The 13,268-nt window shown below is 42.6% G+C and overlaps 1 protein-coding gene across 3 annotated transcripts in view; it reads left to right on the top strand.

Moving 5' to 3' along the window:
• Positions 1-13,268, top strand: part of LOC121279700 (granule associated Rac and RHOG effector protein 1-like) — a 214,588-nt gene that overhangs the window by 89,482 nt on the left and 111,838 nt on the right. For all 3 annotated transcript variants that reach the window (XM_041190944.1, XM_041190943.1, XM_041190942.1), the window contains exon 2: positions 10,833-12,392. In XM_041190944.1, coding sequence (XP_041046878.1) covers positions 11,934-12,392 — 459 coding nt within the window. In that variant the 5' untranslated portion in view covers positions 10,833-11,933. The remainder of the gene's footprint in view (positions 1-10,832; positions 12,393-13,268) is intronic.

The following is a 13,268-nucleotide window of genomic DNA, read 5'->3' as shown; positions in this document are numbered from 1 at the left end:
CCTATCCACTCCCTCCATACTGGTGCCCAGTGACAGCAGTATGTACTATCTATAGGATGCACTACGGCAACTCCCCAAAGCTGCTTTGACACCGCCTTCCAAACTTGTGACCTCTGCTCCCTTGAAGGAGCAAGGCAGATGGTTCTTGGGTATGTCACCAGTTGCAAGTTTCCTTCCAAGTTGCATACCACCTTGATTTGGAACTAGGTTGCTGTTCCCTCATTATCACAGGATCAGAATGCGGGAACTCCCTCCCTAGCAGCACTGTGGGTGTACCCATATCACATGGACTACAGTGGCTCACCACCACCTTCTCAAGGGCAGTTAAAGATGGGCAATAATCACTGACCTTGCCAGTGATGCCCACATTCCATGAATGAATAAAAATAAAAGTTTAGGACTTTTTCATGAGTGGAAATAAACTCACTTTTTGAAAGGATGTGATAGGGTAGACATAGAGATTGCTATCAGGTCACACCTAAGCCTTCTTTTCTGGAAGATCCGCAGCCTGCTCAGCTCTTTCTGTTCATTATAACCCCTTAGTTCTGGTGTCATCCTTGTGTTTTGGACTGGAGAGGGATAAATTTAAGCAGCCCTGATTTCTCCATTCACTACCCATCCGTAAACAGAAAGGCATTTTTGAATTTTGATTTCCCCCTTTATAAGTATTTTCCCCAACCCTTCAGTTTTGAAGTTATCTAATCCTCTATTAATAACCCCACAGCAAACTCGAGATAAGGTAAAATAAGAGGGTTGGTTATTTTACACAAATAAAATGTGGGAAAGGGATTTTGCAATATCCACCCCTTGGTGTACTCCTGCATGGAAGAGGGATAAGGGAAAGAAAGGGAATCAGGGCAAGACCACGATAAAAATAAGAGTTATGGTTTCACATGAGTCCAGAGTGCAGAATCAAAAGTCCTGTGGTGTCTTATTGGTGGCTTTGTTTGGCTGAATTCCTGGTCTTGGCCCTAGGAACTCGGTTGAATCTGTTGAAGATGCAGCAAAGTATTCTTGTATCCTGGGTATTAGTTCACCCTGTAGAAGAAATGCAAGGTTCTTTTTGGAAATCAGGTGTGGAGCGAGATGGAGGTCAAAGGCAGGCTGCTAGCCTGGACTCTGGTTCTCTCTTTGGAGGTTAAATGGCAACTGAAGATAAAGTTCAAGAGCTGTATACTTGAAGGAATTCAAACAGCTCAAGTCTCAGTCATGTGACAGGGTGGTTTTGGGTCAAGCTATTCAGATAATGAGGTGTCTGGTTGAAACCCATTGTGTTTTGGGAACAGGTAACATTGGGTCCATTAGCACAACATTGGAGATTAGGAGTTGCAAATAGCTCTACCTTTGTCCATAGCTGGCTGGTGCAGAATTATCATCTACGAATCCTTTGTGTTGGCTTTGCTGGAATGTTTATACAATACAAGTCACATTCTGGGATGGTGAGGTAGTTTTTGTCCATTTGAGCAGCTTAGAATCTTGTAGAAACCAGCATGTAATCGGCTGCAGCCATTTTATCAGCTCTCAGCAATTGTCCATTTTGAAAAATAGAAAAAATAATTTTCTGAAGTAGCCAGGCTGATGGAGATATATATTTTCCTTCCTGGCCTCTGGCCAGAACACTGTAAATCATTGTGTCGTATTCTAAATCATTTTTGTATTTTATCTTTCATCCCTTTTGTAATGTGAAGACCAGAATTGTTTAGTGGTTGCACCAAGATTCTGTGTAAGTTGAACCCAATTTTGCTGCTTTTGAATTTTACTGGTCTAGAAATGAACCCCAGTGCCTATTTTTTAAAATTATTAAGCTGCGTCACTACTTCTAATGAGTTTGAATCCTCTCTCTCTCTCACTACCCCCCAAGAAAAGTACTTGAAGGACTTCATTTATCTGAAGAAACTGGCAAAGCTTAAATTAGAGAGGTTAAAGGGACAGTTAATAGAAATTATGAAGGGACTTCGTGGCGTGAATAAGGAGAAAGTGTTTCCAGTGGCAGGATGCTCAATAACCAGGGTACCCAGATTTGAAGTCTTGGCAAAATAATCAGAGGGGAGATAGCAGATTCAATAGTAATTTTCAAAAGGGAATTGGATGAATACTTGAAAAGGAAAATGTTGCAGGGCTGAGGACAGAGCAGGGGAGTAGGAATATTTGGATAACTCTTTCAAAGAACCAGTGCAGGCATGATGGGCTGAATGGCCTTTTTCCATGCTGTAAAATTCTATGAATCAGGTACAGGTCTTGCCTCAGTGATATCCAGTGATAGTGTTTGGGAAATGTTTGTGGGTGAATGTCAGCTGAGATCAGGAGTGGAGTCATGGTGCCACGTAACGTTGGCAGGTTTGACCTACTCATGATGAAGTTCACAAATGAAGAATGGCTTCTTAATTAACATGTCAGAAAGCAATCTTTCCCATGGAACCTCAAGAGAACATGAGAAAATTATTGGAGTGAAATTCTGATAAATTGCTACATTTGCATTAAAGGTGTTCATAAATAGCCAAGAAAGATCTTGCATTTGTGTCATGACCTTAGGACATCCCAAAGCACTTTACATCCTATGAAGTAATTTCTGAAGTGCAGTCGCTTTTGTAATGTAGGAAACACAGCAGCCAGTTTGTGTCCAGCGGGGTCCCACAAACAGCATCACGATGATGACCAGATAATCTATTGTAATATGGACTGAAAATGTAAATGAGTTATTTCACAGCTTTGTACATTCACTTCCAAAATCTGGACATTTTCTAGAAATTTGCATTTAATTCTCTTAACTGGAATGTGAAGGTTCTTGAATTATACTGTGCTGTGAAATTGCAGATTCTGTTTAAACCTAAACCAAAAACTTACACCTGTCAACCATCTCCCCTGTGCTCGCTGACTGACATTGGCACCCAACCTGGCAACACTTCGATTTTAAAATTCCAGTCCTTGTTTTCATGACCTCGCCCTCTATATTTCTGTCACCTTCACCAGCCCTATAACTCAGATTGCGGCACTCCTTCCATTTGGATGTGGGTTATTGTTTAAATCATAGTCCTCTTTCTTTTACAAATGCTGGTGAACCTGCTGATAATTTCGAGCATTGTCTGTTTTGGATTTACGCTATCCAGAGATTTTCTATTGATCTATGCTCAGCTTTTTGGAGCCAGGAGAAGGGACATACGAACATACGAGTTAGGAGCAGGATAAGAGGTATATTATACTCTGGGAGCCCTAACTGCAGAGCTGCACTGTGAAAGCTTAAGAGCTGCAATCTGGAATGTTCTATAACCGCAGGAAATATTGTTCTGTGTGCCTAAAGTCAGTGCTGTTTCTATCCAACGCAATAAATGTTGCATAACGTGGTCTGTTGCACGATCATCATCATCATTCACACATTTTGTAGGGCAGTGAGCAAAATTCTAAATTCCTTTTTTGCCTCTTCCCCAACATTGAGGAATTTGCATGCACAAGGCCATTTGTCAATATCTGGAACCTAGTTTAATCCTTGTCACAGTTGAATTTTTTTTATTTGAAGTTGAAAGCCCTGTCAAAGTCCCAACAAAAACCAAGTCTGCAAGCCTGCTATTTATATCTCCATTTTTTTTCCTTCCTTCTCCTGGAGCAGAGCCCTCTGTCTTTCTCTCCCAGCCCCCAACCCAGGCTTGCCAACCCTTCAGGTTTGACCTGGAGTCTCAAGGAATTGAAGCTCAATCTCCAGGACACTGCAGTGTGTGATCCTGGAGAAAAATTATTGGGTCAAAAGCTGCTTGGCTGATGGTCAAGTATCATCCAATTGGATAAAAAGTCTTTTTCCTTTCCAATTGGCATAGGAAGGCAGTACGTCACAAGGATGGATGTGTTGGCCAAGTAATGGTTGGAGTATGGGGAAAAGTCATGCGATGAAACCTCAGGAATACATTTAATTGCAGTTGGCAACTCCACAGCTCAACCCCCCCCCCCCTCCAGGCTGGACATATGGCGCTTTCCACTGTAAACCATGACCTCAGACCCTTGAGCTGCTGACTTGACTGTGTGTGTGTGTGTCTGGATTAGCTAGAGAATGCCTAGTTCAGTGTTGTCACTGGAAGGATGAACAAAGAAAAGAAAGTACAGCACAGGAACAGGCCTTTCGGCCCTCCAAGCCTGCGCCGATCATATTGCCCGTCAACTAAAACATTTTGCACTTCTGGGGTCTGTATCCCTCTATTACCATCCTATTCATGTGTTTGTCAAGCTGCCTCTTAAACACCACTATCGTACCTGCTTCCACCACCTCTGGCAGCGAATTCCAGACACTACCCTCTGCGTAAAAAAACTTGCCCTGCACATCTCCCCTATAGTTTTCTCCTCTCACCTTAAATCTATGTCCCCTAGTAATTGACTCTACCACCCTGGGAAAAAGCTTCTGACTATCTACTCTGTCCATGCCACTCATAATTTTGTAAACTTCTATCAAGTCGCCCCTCAATCTCCGTCGCCCTAGTGAGAACAATCCAAGTTTCTCCAACCTCTCCCTCATAGCTAGTAACCTCCAGACCAGGCAGCATCCTGGTAAACCTCCTCTGCACCCTCTCCAATGCCTCCATATCCTTCTGGTAATGTGGTGACCAGAATTGCACGCAATATTCCAAGTATGGCCTAACCAAGGTTCTATACAACTGCAGCAGGACTTCCCAGCTTTTATACTCAATACCCCTGCCGATGAAGGCAAGCAAGCCATATGCCTTCCTGACTACCTTATCCACCTGTGTTGCCACTTTCAGTGACCTGTGGACCTATACACCCAGATCCCTGTGCCCTTCAATGCACTTAAGGGTTCTGCTATTTACTGTGTAATTCTTGCCCGTATTAGACCTTCTAAAAAGCATTACCTCACATTTGTCCGGATTAAACTCCATCTGCCATTTCTCCGCCCAAGTCTTCAACCGATCTATGTCCCGTTGTATCCTTTGACAATCCTCTTCACTATCTGCAACTCCTCCAACCTTAGTGTCGTCTGCAAACTTACTAATTAGCCCAGTTACATTTTCCTCCAAATCATTTATGTATACTACAAACAGCAAAGGAACATGCATTTAATTGTACCTTGTTAAGCCTTTCTGTGCATCTCACATAATGGAACTACTCTGAAGTGCAGTCACTTCTGAAGAGACACATAATGACAAGTCAGACCAGACACAGATCAGTGAAATGAGCAACTGCTTAACTTGGTGATAAGATAATGACCAGGGCACCAGGGGAAGTTGCTGCTGCTTCTCTAATTGTGCCATGGGACCTTTAATGTCCACCTGAACCACAGTAAGAGGCAGTCAGAGTCTCAGTTTAACACATCATTCAACAAGCAGCACCTTCGACAAGGTGATGCTCCATCAGAACTGTGTACAAATGATAGCCTAGTTTTTGTGGAGCTCTGCCCCTGGCATTACTGGCCTGGGATATTGCGCTTTTGAAAAAGTGACAAATTAATGTGCTTTAATAATGCATTGTTTGCTTTTCTTAATTCATCATCTTCACTCCTAGTTATACATCTCAAACTGTTCTCAGTCTTATAAAGCTCGTAATGCTCCATTCACACATACTTCAATTTGATTTTTAGCAGTTAAAGTGGACAAAGTATGAAAATGCATAGACTTTCCATTATGCCAGCATTAATTCTTCAAACAGTTAAAGCAGATAATCTGGTTATTTATCTCATTGCAGTTTGTGAATTAGCTGCAATAGTGACTACACTTCACAAGATCTGTTTGTTTGTTGTAAAATGTTTTTGGATGTTCTGAGTTTGTAACCAATTGAAATGAAGTAAAATCAAAGTACAGTACAAATATAGTTTCTGCATTTGCCCCAATTATTCCTGTTCAGACTAAATTCCACCCTCAGTTCTTCACACTCTTCTGATGCCTTGAAACTGGAATTTCTGTTCGTTCACTGATGTCAACAACAAAGGGTGTGCCTGCAGCAGTAAGAAAGCTAACAGGGCCTTGACAGGTATAGCCAGAGGATAGGTTCCAGAAGCTAGCAATGAGACTGCATAATGCTCTAGGGTACTGTTTATAGTTCTAAAATCTGCCTGGGCATACTCAACACTTGAAGCGCTACAGGAAATAGCAACTGAACTTATACTTAACTTTATAGCATCTTAGCTATAAAGAGATGTTCAGTGCCCATGATTGTTTACTGTGAAGGAGGGGAAGCTCAGAAATACATTATTCAGGATTCGAAACATTAAATCATAGAACCAGATGACACAAAAACATGCAAAGAACTTGCATTCATATAGCATTTTCCATAACAATATGCAGCCAGTTGAGTACTTTTGAAATATAGCCATTATTCTAACAGATGGAAACACAGCAGCCAATTTGTGCATAGCAAGCTGCCACAAACAACAATGTGGTAATTACCAGATAATTTTCTTTAGTAATGTTGGTTCAGGGATAATTGTTGACCAGGGCATTTGGGGACAATTCCCCTGCTCTGGTGCCAGGGGATTTTTGATGTCCACTTGAGAGCTTAGATGGAGCCACAGCTTAACATCTCATTTGAAAGGAAGCACCTCTAAGGGTGTGGCCATAGGCTCAGGTTTGGAAGAATTTTATCTATTCTTTCACAGGGTATGGATGTTGCTGGCTAGGCCAGCAGTTGTTGCTCATCCCTAATTGCCCTTGAGTAGGTGGTGTTGAGCAGCTGCCTTGTACTGCTGCAGCCCCCGTGCTGTAGGTACATCCACAATGCTGTTCGAGAGAGAGTTCCAGGATTTTAAGGGGAGGCGGTGGCATAGTGGTATTGTCACTGGACTGTATTCCAGAAACCCAGGAATAATGCTCTGGGACCTGGGTTTGAATCCCACCATGGCAGATGGTGAAATTTGAACTCAATAAAAATCTGGAGTTAAAAGTCTGATGATGATTGTCGTAAAAACCCATCTGGTTCACTAATGTTCCTTTAGGGAAGGATATCTGCTCTCCTTACCTGGTCTGGCCTACATGTGACTCCAGACCCACAGCAATGTGATTGACTCTTAAAAAAAAAATGCCCTCTGAACAAGGGCAATTAGGGATGGGCAATAAATGATGGACTAGCCAGCAATGCCCACATCCCATGAATGAATTTTTAAAAAAATTTTGATCCAGTGACAGTGAAGGAATGATGATATGTTTCCAAGTCAGGATGGTGCATGGTTTGGGGGGAACTTCCAAGTGGTGGTGTTCCCATGTATCTGCTGCCTTTGTTCTTGTAGGTGGTAGAGGTTGTGGGTTTGGAAGGTTCTGTTAAAAGGCCCTTGGTGAGTTGCTGCAGTGCACCTTGTAGATGGTACACACTGTTGCCACTGTGTGTTGGTGGTAGAGGGGGTGAATGTTGAAGATGGTGGGTGAGCTGCAGATCAAGCGGACTGCTTTGACTTGGATGGTGTCGAGCTTCTTAAGTGTTGTTCGAGCCGCACTCGCTGGGCAAGTGGAGAGTGTTCCATCACGTGCTTGACTTGTGCCTTGTAGATGGTGGGATTAGCAGCAGGACTGTGGCATTTTCTGGCCACGTTTCCTGAGTTACTGTACTACTTGGAAAATGTTGCAACAGCATTGGAAGTTAATGGTGTGTATTTGAGGTAGCAGATCAGCCTTGATCATTTTGAATGGTGAAGAAGGTTCAAAGGTCAGAATTGCCTATTCCTTATTTGTATTCTTGTGTTGAGTTTCCAGATTGTCAATTACGACAAACACCTAAGTGACAACGAAATGTTTACTTCATTGGCTGGCAAACACTAAGATTGTGAAAGGCACTAGAGGAATACATGGCATTTTTTTCAGTCTGGCTGAAAAATGCCAGCTCTGTAATGACTGATATCTGTTCTGTGAATCTGCCAGTCTGACTGTTAAACTTTGAAAACCAGTGAAAATTTAATTAAATAAAAAATTTAATGACTTCCAGTATCCTACTTTCTATGAGGGAAAATTGAGGTTGAAGAACATATGTTATTCCTGAGATCGCTCCAATCCCTTTACTACCACCATGTATTGAAACTTTTAAGTTTCACTTGAAAATGCACAGTTTTGAGTAATGAACCTGTTCGAGTGATAGTACCACAAGATTTAATGTTAACTTTTCAAGACCTTGGTCTTGGATATTGCCCCACACTCTGTCACACTTGCACCCCCTTTTGGCAGCCATACTGTTGTCTGAAATAGAATTTTGTGCGTTGGAGAGAGAGAGAGAGAAAGAACCAAAGGATTTTGGCTATCTCATCCATATGTAAGGCACACTTCCCCAGCTTGATTAACAGTTGTGAGCCGGGTGAGTAAAGGTACTGGCTAGTGTGTTGCTGAACCGTGCTGTACTGGGGTTTAATTCCCAGATTCTGCTTGGTTGACCAATTTCAGTTGGAGCAGTAGCTGGAACACTTCAATTGACAATCTCTTAACCTTTGAAAGGGAACTTGATCATTGTCCAACACTCACTGACAGCTACCCATGTGTGCATCTAGTGAAGACAGGAGCCACTTTAGCTATAATATTCTTCAAGATGTCTTTCTGTTTATCAGCACCTCCCATACCCATGACCATTTCTATCTAGAAGGACAAGGGCAGCAGGTGCATGGAGGAGAACTTGCAGGTGGTGGTCTTCCCAAGTTATACATGCTGTCCTGCCTTGGACACTTATTGGCTGCCTCTTGATGGTCACCGGGTTAAACTTTAATGCCAAACAGCACCGTGGGTGTACTTTCATCAAATGGACTGCAGCGATCAAGAAGACGGCTCATCACAGCCTTCTCATGGGCAATTAGGAATGGGAAAAAATCCTAGGCCTTCCCAGCAATGCCCATATATAGAGAAGGGAGGAAGAAACCCAAGAAGATTGGCTAATTTGCCAAGGCATCAGAAGATAGTGAGGATCATGGAATTGCACCTCAGGAAAGGAGGGGAAATAATAAAATACTGCAAAGGTATTCCAATTCTGGCTTCCAAAGTGAGGGTTGTAGAGGTTGGGTTGTTAAGTATACTCAAGGCTGAGATAGCCAGATTTTTAATCAGTAAGGGGGAATCGGGGTTATAGGGAAGAGGCAGCAGGAAAGTGGAGGTGAGGATTACCAGATCAGCCATGATCTCATTGAATGGTGGACAGACTCATTAGGCCGAATGGCCTTCATCTGCTCCTGCATTTTATGGCCTTATAAGGGAGCTATTTGCATAGCATCCTGCTAAAGATGGACAGCTAAAGCTTCTGTTACTTGGGAGAGTGGACACTAAGTAAGCTCTCTTGAATTCATTTAGTAATGTGCAGCTAATCTTTCTGCTATCTGCTGGGTGTGGGGAGAGGGACCCAGAATTCAATACTTGTGCAGGGCTGACTACAACATTCTGACTGCTGTGTATGTACCGAGTAGCAATGCCAGTACTCAATGTCATGATGCCTCCCATTCAAATGTGCTATTGCATCATTGGAACAGGAATTGGGCAACTAGCCCTTCGAGTCTGTTCTGCCATTGAGTGAGATCATGGCTGATCTATGTCATTCCCATTTACCTGCCATTGCTCCATAACCCTTGATGCCCTTACGTCATAATAGAGGAGCACCGCATACAGAAGTATAGTAACAGGACTATAGGCCATTTAGTCCCTCGAGTCTGCCATTTCATGAGGTCATGACTGATGTGTGATCCATAATGCCTTTCCTCCATATTCCTTTAACACCTTTGGTTAGCCAAATCTGTCCATCTCAGATTTAAAATGACTAATTGATCGAGCATCAGTTGCTGTTTGTGGAACAAAGTTCCACCCTTTGTGTGGAGGTGTTTCCTAACTTCACTCTTGAAAGGCTTTACTCAAACTTTTAGGTTATACCCCCAGTCCTAAACTCTCTATCTTATCAGTTCTACTTGATAGCTTGAAAATTTCAGCCAAACCACCTCTTACCCTTATAAATTTTAGCGAATACAGCCGTGGTTTGTGTGAGATCTCCACTTAATTTTTGTCCATCATTAGGGATTCAGTTGCAATGTGGTTATGTTACACAGAAAATAATTTGGAAGCCTGGACCAAGGATTCAGAGACATAAGTTCACGCCTCACCTAGGGAGCTGGGAATATTGCACTTAATTAAATCAAATAAATCTGGAATTAAAAAGCTAGTGTCAGGAATAACGACTATGAACTGCTAGATTATTGTAAATCCCTCCAGTTCACTGATATGCTTTAGGGAAGGAAATCTGCCATCCTCACCTGTCTGGCCTATATGTGATTCCAGACCCACAGCAAGGTGGTTGATTCTTAACTGTCCTCTGAAACGGCTGAACAAGTCACTTTTGTATTCAAGAATGTGGCTCACCACCACCTTCTCAACAGCAATTGGGGATGGGCAACAAATGCTGGCCTTGGGATGTCCACATCCTGAGAATGAATTAAAAAAAATTATTTGGGGCCTAGAGCGTTCACTAGCCCCAGTAAAGCTGATAATATGGGCATGGGGGAAGACACCAGCTTTAATTTAATGTTGATACCCAATGTTGAGAGTTTCTGATTAAGGTAGCATTTTATGTAGAAAGTACATCATGGAAACAAGCTATTTAGCTTGGCCGGTCTGTGCCAATGCTTATTCTCCGTGTGAGCCACCTCCAATCCTACCTCATCCAATCCTATCAATGTATCCTTCTATTCCTTTCTTCCTTGTGTTTATCTAGCTGCTCCTTAAAAAGGTCAGGCATAATTTGAAAAATAAAAGTTCAAATAGTCAGTTGGTTTCCCAACCTGCTACTTCCCCAAAGCAGCGGCAGTTGTAAGCTCAAGGGATGTTTAAAGCCAGAATTCTGACTTCCTCACAGCAAATGTATTGTTTGGATTGATTTCTCTTTCTTTATTTCAGGAAATGACCTAGAGGCCTTAGCAATACGTTAGTGCTGTCCTGCTTCACACTGCAACTGAATGCATAAACAATCTGGAAGCAGCACTTGTTTCCGCTGTCGATCCCAAACTACCTCACCAAGGATTTAAAAACCCAACACGTATGAAGGGAGGAGGAGGCAGTCTGTGAAATCTACGGGAGTCGGAACATAGGCACTCGTTCTTGTTTCAGCATTAAGGTTGAAACACTACATCCAAATGAACTACGTTTGACTGACTGGATCTGTCAAAAAATTATTTCACGAACTTGAATTGATCATGGGACAGAAGTAATGTGGACAGCTTTTGAGCAATAGTCCAAGCACTGAGTAGTTAATATTTTAAGTTTAACTTTCGCTGTTGATCAGTGTCCTAGTCCATTTGGTAGGTCTGCTAATTTGATTTTTATTTTAGTGTCTGCTCTGTAAAAGTGTTCCTGTTTGTGTGTTGGAGCTAGCAAGTGTTCCATCAACATCGTATGATTCGAAACAAAAAGACAGTGCTTTAATACTAATCGAGCTGGCTAGCTGATTCCATTGTTTCTGGGTTTGCTAACTTCCTTTCACCTCCCAATCCTCATTTCTTTAGGGAGTGAAATGGCACTGACTCCTCCAGTTGGCCACTGTGGCTGGTTTTATTGTAATCATTGGAATAGTGTGAGGCTCTGCTAAACCCTTCCATCCGTTGCTGTGTAGCTCTTTGAAAAGTAGGAGCCACTGATGAATGTGCAAGTCGGAGACAGAGCACTGGTAACCAATTCTGAAAAGCTCCTCATCTTTTTTTTAATTATTATCTCTCCGGACTTGACTGGTTGCAGCAGGGCTGCACCTACAGAAGATTAGTACAGTTGACCTACTCAGCAATCAACTCCAGTGTTGACGGACTGTGTGTGTGTGGAAATGCTTGCCTTCTGGCATGCTCTAGAACTAGAATTATGTACGTGATACTCTTGACTCTTTTTGCAGAACGTACCATGTTCAAAATTGTTTGAAACACTTGACCAGAAGAAAATTGCTACCTTGATAAGACTTTTTACACAAAAAGCAAAGCAAACAACAAGCCCACAGAAAAAGCACCGTCACTTATGTATTGTTGCAGTGCTCGGGAAAATAAAATGGACTATAAGCGGCGGTTTCTGCTTGGCGGGTCCAAGCAGAAAGTGCAGCAACACCAGCAGTACCCAATGCCTGAGCTAGGCAGGACCCTGAGCGCACCTATGGCATCCACCGCTGCCGTCACACCTCCGCTGGCACCCACCACCCAGATAGCTGACATCCAGCAGGGAATCTCCAAATACCTGGATGCATTGAACGTATTCTGCCGAGCCAGCACGCTCCTCACGGACCTCTTCAGCAGCGTTTTTCGAAATTCACATTACTCTAAAGCAGCTATGCAACTGAAAGACGTGCAGGTACATGTCATGGAGGCAGCAAGCAGACTCACAGCAGCAATAAAGCCAGAAATTGCGAAAATGCTGATGGAACTGAGTGCAGGGACAGCAAATTTCAAAGATCAGAATGACTTCAGTCTTCAAGATATTGAGGTAAGGAAACTGGCAGACTTTCTTGGCTAACTGGGACTTGTCACTGTATACATAGAGCTAATAAAATACAAATAAATAGGATTGTTTCAAGCTTTTTATTTTTTTGTCAAAGTTTTGCCCAAAGAGCTTGTTTGGTGAATTAGTTTACAAGAATTAATGTACCTCGTAGTGTATGGGGGTTGTTAACATGCACATTTGAAATAGCATAATTGCTGACAACGCTTATTGTCAATGAAGAAAAAAATACTTGTATTTTATAGAACCTTTCACAGCCTCAAGACATCCCAAAGCACTTTCCAGACAATGCAGTATTTTGGAAGTACATTTCATGATGTAATGTAGGGAAAGGTGGCAGTGAATTTGTGCACAAGATCCCACAAACATCAGTGAAATAAATGGCCAGACCATCTGTTCTTGGTGTAGTTGAGGGCGAAATAGTGACCAGGGTGCTGGTGAGAACTCTGCTGCTCTTATTCAAAATAGTGCCATGAAATCCTTTACTTCCACCTGAGAGAGCAAAACACTTCACCTGAAGGATGGCAGCTCAATGCAGCACTCCCTCAGGATTGCACATATGGAGTGTCTGCCTGGATTGTATGCTCAGGTCTCTGGACTGAGACTTGAACCCACAACCTTCTAACTTGGAAGTGAGAGTGCTGCCCACAGAGCTATTGCTGACACCTAGAATGCCATTTTTATAAAATTTGAACTTTTTGAGAATTTGGTGCTGTCTGAACTGTGCAGGCCCATGGGTTTGATCCCTGGTCCATGCTGGTAGTCAACCAAGGTAATGGTTAGTGGGCTGCACTTGACCTCAAACCCTTGGGTCAGGGTGAGGTAAAATTGGCCAAGGTTTCTCCTTTCTATCCGGTGACC

This window comes from Carcharodon carcharias, chromosome 7, assembly GCF_017639515.1.
Source record: "Carcharodon carcharias isolate sCarCar2 chromosome 7, sCarCar2.pri, whole genome shotgun sequence".
Taxonomy (NCBI): domain Eukaryota; kingdom Metazoa; phylum Chordata; class Chondrichthyes; order Lamniformes; family Lamnidae; genus Carcharodon; species Carcharodon carcharias.
This window is presented reverse-complemented; position numbering and strand designations above follow the sequence as displayed.